The 8754-nt window shown below is 43.4% G+C and overlaps 1 protein-coding gene across 12 annotated transcripts in view; it reads right to left on the reverse strand.

Annotated features, from left to right (window-relative positions):
- LOC107160700 (putative ankyrin repeat domain-containing protein 19) overlaps nt 1-5761 on the reverse strand; it is a 43345-nt gene extending 37584 nt beyond the window's left edge. For 4 of the 12 annotated variants that reach the window (XM_015507341.2, XM_015507340.2, XM_048786954.1 and 1 more), the window contains exon 1: nt 4700-5753. Coding sequence is in view for 1 of the 12 variants with exons in the window: in XM_048786955.1 (XP_048642912.1) it covers nt 4700-4702 (3 nt within the window). In the remaining 11 variants the exon portion in view is untranslated. The other 8 variants (XM_015507346.2, XM_048786958.1, XR_007341895.1 and 5 more) reach the window with 7 other exon arrangements.
- Nucleotides 5762-8754: the final 2993 nt, after the last annotated feature.

The following is an 8754-nucleotide window of genomic DNA, read 5'->3' on the forward strand; positions in this document are numbered from 1 at the left end:
CTGAGAAAAATACAGCCAAATATGTGCATTGTGAAAACAGCTTATAGGAATAAGAGTGAAATGAAAGTGGCAGGAAGATTTTAGAAGCAGGTTCAAACTTAATTCACAAATGGGTCCTACTGAATAGACTGCTGCTGCAAGACAGGCTTTACTTTCTTCCCAGGGGATTCCTAGTTAAAGTGCTCAACAGATCTAATATCCAGATTTGGAAAAACTAGAATGAGCTAGTGGGAAATGGTACATGTAGAAAGCCTCACAATGCAGCATCACACTGAATTTTCAGTTCTGGCATTCAGAGTCACTCAGAACTGTATTCTACACACCTGAATATGTGCATTTTGAAAATGCCTCATACAGGTAGGAATGAATCACAATTAAAAGGCAGTTTCCCCATGCCAAAACAACTGAATTCCCAAAGGGGACTTACTGAATTCATTACTTTTCCTACAGCAGATTTATCTTTCTCACCAGAGGTTTAATAAGTACATTGCTCCACAGCACTGAGTATCCACATTAAAAACTAGTAGAATGAGCAAGAGTAAAATGTTACTGTAGAAAGCAGCACAATGTGTGATCAAACCGAATTCTCAATTCTGGCATTAGGAGTCAATCCTTGATGAACTACAATATGCCATACCTCTCTATAGCCCCAGGTCTCAGATTTGGAGTCTAGGTGCAATCTGTACATTTCTCTTCATAGAAGATGGGAATTGGTAATGGTAGAGAATAATCCAATTTAATTTCTTACATAATGCACAAGGGGGTATTAACAGAAAAGTAGTTTAAGTCAGTACTGAGTTCACCTGCATTTCCAAAGCATCTTCAGGCTTTTCTCAATGTATCCGAACACCTGCATTTTGAAAATAACCTAATAGGGATAGGAGTAAACTGCAAGTGACAGGCTGTTACTGTGAAATATTATTCCTTAACGCCCCTTTGTGCATTAGATTAAAAAATTGTATCTACTAACTTCCTACAACTAATGTTTTCCATCTCCCACATAAAGCAACTTACAAATTACACGTATACTTCAAACATGAGAAGAGGTTCTAAAAGACCACAGTGAGCTATGGCAATACTGTAGTTCATTAAGAAAGGGCTCCCAAAGCCAGAGTTGAACATTAAGTTTTATCATGCATTTTGAAGCTCCGTCCATGTACTGTTTCACTCCTGCTCATTCTAGCAGTTTTCCTAATGCAGATATTGTTTGCTGTGGAGAATAGCACCTATTATACCCATGGGAAGAAAATGAAACTGCTTTTGCAGCAGTAATTAAAGGTAAAAAACATTTGAGAATTAAGTTTGCATCATTCTTTGCAAACTATCTGCCACTTGCAATTCTCTCTTACTGCTATAAGGAGTTTTCAAAATGTACATACTTGTCTGTATGTGTGCAGATACCTTGAGTCAAATGTAAAGTTTTGCTACTGTGAAACAGTACACTTTAATGCTCTCTTGAGCATTAAGAAAGAAATTGCATCTCCTAACTCCCTACCACTACTATTTTCCCATGTAATACCAAAGGCAGTTAACAAATTGCACATAGATTTCAAATCTGAGACCTGGACTAATGGCCTCAGTAAGGGATGGCCACATTTTGATCCAATGTCAGAGTTGAGAATCAAGTTTGATCATGATTGTGAAGCTTTCTACATGTATTCTTGCTCTTTCTAGCAGTTCTCCTAATGCACATATTGGATACTATGGAGCAATATAACAATTAAGTCACTGGGAGGAAATTGAAATTGCTGTTGCATCAGGAGTAAGTTCAATAAGAACCCTTGGTATTCACCATCAACCATCAGTTGCATCAGTTTGCATCAACCTTTGGAAATTACCTGCCATTTGCAATTCATTTCTAATTCTCTAAGTTTTCAAATTGCACACTTGCAATACAATATCTGTATTGTATTGTATCTGTATCTGTATTGTATTTAGACCCAAAGATATCCTGAGGACAAAAGTGAAGAGAGGGTGCTGCTTTTAAATACAATTCCTTAATGTCCTTCCTCCTGAGAATTAGGTAAGAAATTATATCTATTAACTCTCTACCACTACCAGTTTCTATCTTCTAAGAAAAGCAGTTTTCAAATTTCACCAAGACTTGAAATCTGAGACTAGAGCCTAAAAGGCCTCAGGGAGGTATTACAATAATATAGTTCATCAAAGAATAACTTCCAATGTCACAAAAGAGAATTCACTTTGATGATTCTTTTTTTTCCTTCATTTTCCCCTACTCCCCACAAAAGTATGTTGGCTGGGCTATTGCATTATACAATTGCCTTCATAAGATTGTACATGGTGGTGAATCAGGTGCTACCTAGGTTTCTTTACAGCACAAGTTCCAAGAGTGAAATGTAGTATATTTCAGTTTGTAGCAAACATAGTCACAGCATTAGTCAGTTTTAAGTTCACATTTTAGATTTTTTTTTCTTTCTGAGGTAGGAATATCTCTATGAAAGAAAAATGAACCTTCTTTGAGGTACTGCACTCCTAACACAAGGATAAAAAGAAATGTGCCACCACTTTAAACCTCCTACAGCCCTGCCTTATGGAATAGGTACCCCAAAAGATACAGTGCCCATGCAGTCTGAAACCCAGGCACTTGGCTGTGTCCCAGAAACCAAGTGATGGGTAAGCTTTTCCTCCTTTGTAGAAACTTATTTTAGCAAAAGTTTTAATACCAAGCATTAACTTAGTAGAAGGGCAAAAATCCAAACTTCCACCTAGAAGAAGTATTTTTTCTTTTCAATTTGGTATTAAGTATTTAAAAACAAAGTTTGAGTAGAATAGGATGGTTTTATAAATCAGCAATAGTTGTAATTTCTCTATAACCAGCAGAAATTAGCAATACAGTCTCTTCCTTCATGTTTCCTTTGTTGTTGTTGTTGTTAATGTTTTTGAACCCTGACACAAAGAAAAGACTACTAACTTTTGTTTTAAATCAAATTAAAGCAAGCTTGTATTTGTGTACACAAAGGCTGGCCAGCAACCATCTCACCTAAAATCCCGGGCTAGAGATCAGTACCCCAGCTTTCCAGGAACACAGTTTTATAGCTCAAAAAGTTGCAAAGGGGAGTGTCTTGAGAACTTACAGATAACAGGATTTTGACAAGCATAATACAAAGGCAGATAACAGGTTAATGATGTACGTGGCATGATATTTGAAGGTAGGGAGTAAATTCAGATCCCAACATTAGAATTTATGAGGCACTGCTGAGGTTTCAGAGAGGGTTGTTATCTGGTCAGAGGGAGCTAGGATTTATGAGGTTCCACTAAGGTTTAAGAGAGGGTTGTTATCTGGTCAGAGAAATTCAGGCATGGGTGAGTTCAAGGCATGGGCAGGAATTCCAAACAAGATTAGAAATCGTAATAATTTATAGTCAAACAGAAATTAACTTTTCATAATATACGATATATTTGGGAAAATAACTCTAAAAGAAGAATAGGATGTCTTCTAATACATATAAATTATGTTAAAAATCGGATATGCTTACTCTCTTGATTTGATCATTATTCAGTGTGTACATGTATTGAACTATATATACTTTTCCCCATAAATATGTTATGTATCAGCTTTTAAAAGAATAAAATAAGTAATAAAAATTAGAAAAATATCAAGTATCAGTGAGGGTCTGTAGCCAACTTAACTCTCCTACACTTTTCCTGTGAATGTAAAGTGATTTAATTTATGGTTTGGCAGTATTTACTAAAGCCTCACTTCTGTTTACCCTATGATTCAGAAGTTCTATTCCTAGAGATACTCAACAGTAATTTACCTACAGTACCTATTTTCATAAAACACATTTACTAGATATTTATAGCATTATTTTTAAGAGTCCCAAGCTGCCAATTATCTCAATGCTTATCCTGGCAGAATGGTTAAGTAAATTGAGATAAATTCTCACAATGAAATGTTCTACAGTGTTCATTATTGAGAATGAACAATCTACAATTAATCACAAAAATGCAGATTAATCCCAAAGTCATTGTGTTGAACAAAATAAGCCAGCTATGAAATAAGTTAATATTGTATGACTACACATGTAGATTTTAAACACTTGCTAAATTAATATATAGGGTTGAAATCAGGTCAGTATTATCCCCCAGGGAAGCAAAATAGTGGACAGAGGGAGGATAAGGGACCTTCTGGGTTAATGGTAATTTGATGCTCTGAATGCTTTAAGGGTACAAATGGTTTGTGCAAATCTACTTATGATAGGAATGCTTTTTTTTGTATATGTGTTATTCACTTAAATCAATTTTAAAATATCCACCTTTATACATTGAAGAGTATCCATCAGTATACATTAGAGATTGCAAAGCCCCCCTCTGACTTGGGTATAAATGCTTTCATCATATTTTTAAAACATTGACTAATGAGTAGCATTGAAATGTGAAGAATGCTGTATACTTTTCCACGCTGTGGTTTTGTGTCGGGGTTAATATTTTTAAGTGTGCTAATCTTAACAACTGCAACAGTGTTCTAAAATCCTGTGGCTAAAATAATGGATGTTGTTTAAGCAATGAACATAATTGAGCTATAAAAAATGAATTTTCTTTCTAATTTTTTCTCAGTTCTGGCCAAGAAAGAAATGAAAAACAGGGGAATGACAAAGCTTCCTGTCTATAGGGTTCTAAATATGCCACCAAAGAGTAATCAGTGTTTGTCTTTTTGTGCCTGATATATTTCTCTTACCATAAATGGTGTTGCAAACGGCAGATTTTATGTTTCAAAGGCAAATATCACATGATCTCAATCAGATGTGAACTCCAAAAAGAATTGATCTCATAGAAGTTGAGAGTAGAATGGTGAGGGCCAGGTCTGGGGAGAATAGTGGGAAGTGAAGAGGAAAAGAGATTAGTCAAGTGGTACAATGTTACCATTTGGTAAGACAAATATTTCTAATGTTCTATGGCTCAGTAGGGTGTATCTAGTTAACAATAATGCATTATGCATCTCAAAATAAAAAAGAGGATTTTTGAATCTACTTGCCAAAAAGAAATGATAAATGTATAAGGTGAGGGGTATGCTATTTACCCTGAGTTGATCTCAACTGAAGGTACTCAACGGCAGGTACACATGAATCAAAACGTCACATCACATTGTATTTCATAAATATGCAAGATTATTATGTGTCAATCAAAAAATCATTTTTTAAGAACAGAAACTGTGGGAGAAAGTAAGAAATACATAGAGGAAGAAAAGCAAGAGCTAATACACAGGCTGAAGTCCCATGTACCAAGTACTCTTCAAATAGGTTTACACTTTCTTTCTTTTACTCTGCCTGCCGTTTCAAATCACCTCCTCTCCCTACTTTCTTCTTACATGTTCCCTCCAGATAGGACTGAGATATTTTGGTCTTCACCACAATAAATAGAAATTTCCATGCAATCTTTTTCACCATTCAAAGGTTTTTAATAATTCCCTTAAATATATTTAAGCATTAAGTTGAAGGATGAGTGGTAGTAATTGTATTAGTAATTGTATTTGTTCAATGAATCCCTGTGGGAAAATTTTCTCTATGAGAATAGCTCATTGAACAAACACAATTACTAATACAATTACTACCATGGCTGCTGGGATATATGAGCTCCCTTGACACGCAGGTGGGAGGTGTCCCTTGCCTGGAGATTAGTGTCCCCTCTACCATGTCTCAAGCTGTATATAAGCTCCAAAAGAGACTCACGTGGGAGGGGTCTTCCCATTGGAGGAGCGAGTCCACTCTACCCTGGCAGCAGCAGTATTGGAGCTCCCCCTGACACCCAGGTGGGAGGGGTCTCCTGCCTAGGAGGGGAAAATACCCTCTACCATGGCTGCTGTGGTATAAGAGCTCCCCCTTATGCCCAGGTGAAACAGGTATCCTGCCTGGAGGGGCAAGTACCCAATACCCTGGCTGCAGGGGTATACAGCTCCACTCCCCACACCTCTGGAGGGCAAGTCAGCTATACTCTAACTGCAGAGATATAGGAGCTCCCCCCTCCACACATCCTGAGGTGGGAGGGTCTCCCGCCTATAGAGGTGAATACCCTCAACCCTGGCTGCAGGATTATAAGAGCCCCCTCCAAACCGCAGGAGGGAGGGGTCTCCCGCCTGGATGGGGGAGTTGCTGCTACCCCAGCTGCAGCTGTATATGAATCCCCCCTCACCAGATATCCCTGTGGGAAGGGTCTTCACCTGCAGGGGCGAGTCCCCTCTACCCTGGCTAAGGCAGTATAGGAGTTACCCGAATTCCCAGGTGGGAGGTGTCTCTCACCTGGAGGTTTCAGTTGTGTCTACCCTGGCTGCTGGGGTATACGTGCTCCACCTGAAACCCAGGTGGGAGGGGACTTCCGCCTGCAGGGGGAAGATTCCAATCTACCCTGGCTGGGGGGGTGTACCAGCTCTCCCAGGCACCCACGTGGGAGGGGTCTCCTGCTTGGAGGGGCGAGTCCCCTCTATTCTGGCTTGTGTGTTATATGATCTCCCCCACCCACCCAGATGGGAGGGTTCTCCTGCATGAAGTGCGATTTCCCTTGTTGCTGTCTGCAGTAATATATGAGCTCCCCCTGACACCCAGGTAGAATGGGTCACACACCTAGAGCAGTGAATCCCCTTTACCCTAGCTGTGGAGATATACAAGCTTGCCAAGACACCCAGGTGGGAGGGGTCTCCCACCTGGAGGGGCAAGTCCCCTCTATCCTGGCTCTTGCGGTATACAAGCTCACCCCAGCACCCAGGTGGGAGGGTCCTCCCACCTGGAGGGACGAGTCCCCTCTACTTTGGCTGGTGCCATATAAGAACTCCTAGGACACCCATGTGGGCAGTGTCTCCCAACTGGAAGGGAAGGCCCCTCTACCCTGGCTGCAGAGGTATAGGAGCTCCTCCAGACACTCAGGTGGGAGGGGTCTCTCACCTGGAGGGGCAAGTCCATGCTACTCTGTCTGCAGAGGTATATGAGCTCTCTTTGATACCCAGGTGGGAAGATTCTTCGACTGGAGAGGCGAGTACCCTCTAACCTGGCTTTGGCAGTCTACAAGATCCCCCACACATGGAGGTGGGTGGGATCTCCTGTCTGGTGAGGAGAGTCCCCTCTACCCTGGCTGTGGCAGTATACAATCTCCCCTGACACCCTGGTGGAAGGTGTCTCTCGCCTGGTGCAGCAAGTACCCTCTACATTGGCTGCAGTGGTATATGAGCTGCCCTCACACTCAGATGGGAGGGGTCTCCCGTCTGGAGGGGCAAGTCGCCTCTACCCTGGCTAAGGTGGTATACAAGCTCCTTGAGACACCCAGGTGGAAGGGGTCTCCCACATGGAGGGGCAAGACCTCTCTACCCTGGCTGCTGCAGTACAATAGGTCTCCTGACACCCAGTTGGGAGGAGTCTACCACCTGGAAGGTAGAGTCCCCTGGACCCTGCCTGTGGTGGTATAGGAGCTCCCACTGACACAGAGGTTTTAGGTGTCTCCCGACTGGAGTCGTGAGTCCCATCCACTCTGGCTTTGGAGATTTAAGAGCTCCCCCACACACACACACACCCAGGAGGGAGGGGTCTCTTGCCTTGAGGGGTGAGTCCCATCTAAATTGTTGCAGAGGGATAAGAGCTCCCCCTGACAACCAGATGAAAGAGGTTTCCTGCCTGGAGAGGCGAGTCTCTGCTACCCTGGCTGTAGCTGTATACCTGCCCAGCTCCAACACCCAGGTTGGAGTGGTCTCCCACTTAGAGGGGCAAATCCCCTCTACCCTGGCTAAGGAGGAATTCAAGCTTGCCCTGGCATCAAGATGGGAGGGGTCTCTCTCCTGGAGGGGTGAGTCGGCTCTCCCCTGGCTGCTGCTGTATAGGAATTCCCAAAGACACCCAAGGTGGGAGCGGTCTCCTCCTTAGAAGGGCGAGTCCTTTCTCCCCTGGCTACAGTGGTGTAGGAGCTCCCCTGACACCCAGGTGGGAGTGGTTCTGCAGCAAGGAGGGGCGATTCCCCTCTACCCTTTCTATGGTGGTATAGTCGCTGCCCCCTACCATACCCACGTGGGAGGGGTCTCCAATATGGAGGGGCAAGTCCCCTCTACCCTGGCTGCTAAAGAATATGAGCTCCCCCTGACACCTTGGCGGGAGGGGTCTCCTGCCTGGAGAGGCAACAACCCTCTACCCTTGCTAAGGATTTATACAAGCCCCGGGTGACACCCAGTTGGGAAGGGTCTCCTTCCTGGAGGGGCGAGTCCCCTCTACCCTGGATACAGTGGTATATGAACTCCACCTGCCCGGAGGGGCGAGTCTCCTCTACCCTGACTGTGGCAGTATAATAGCCCCCCCCCACACACCCAGGCGGGCATGGTCTAGTTAGTTTCCCCTAACCTTGTTGTGGCATTATAGGAGCTCCCCTGGACACCCAGGTGAAAGGGGTCTCTACCCTGGAGGGGCGCGTCCCCTCTATCCTGGCTATGGCAGTATAAGATCGCCCCCCGACACCCAGGTGGGAGGCATATCCTGCCTGGAGGGGCAAATCCCCTTTACCCTGGCTGTGGCAGTATAAGAGCTCCCCCTGACACCCAGGTAGGAAGAGTCTCCTGCATAGAGCAGCAAATCACCTCTACCCTAGCTGTGGAAGTATACAAGCTTCCTCAGACAACCAGGTGGGAGGGGTGTCCCGCCTGGAGTGGTGAGTCCCCTCTATACTGGCTTTGGTAGCATACAAGCTCACCCCAGCAGCCAGGTGGGAGAGTTCTCCCCCCTTGGAGGGGAGAGTGCCCTCTACTTTAGCTGGTGCCATATAAGA

This window comes from Marmota marmota, unplaced genomic scaffold (assembly GCF_001458135.2).
Source record: "Marmota marmota marmota unplaced genomic scaffold, marMar, whole genome shotgun sequence".
NCBI lineage: Eukaryota > Metazoa > Chordata > Mammalia > Rodentia > Sciuridae > Marmota > Marmota marmota.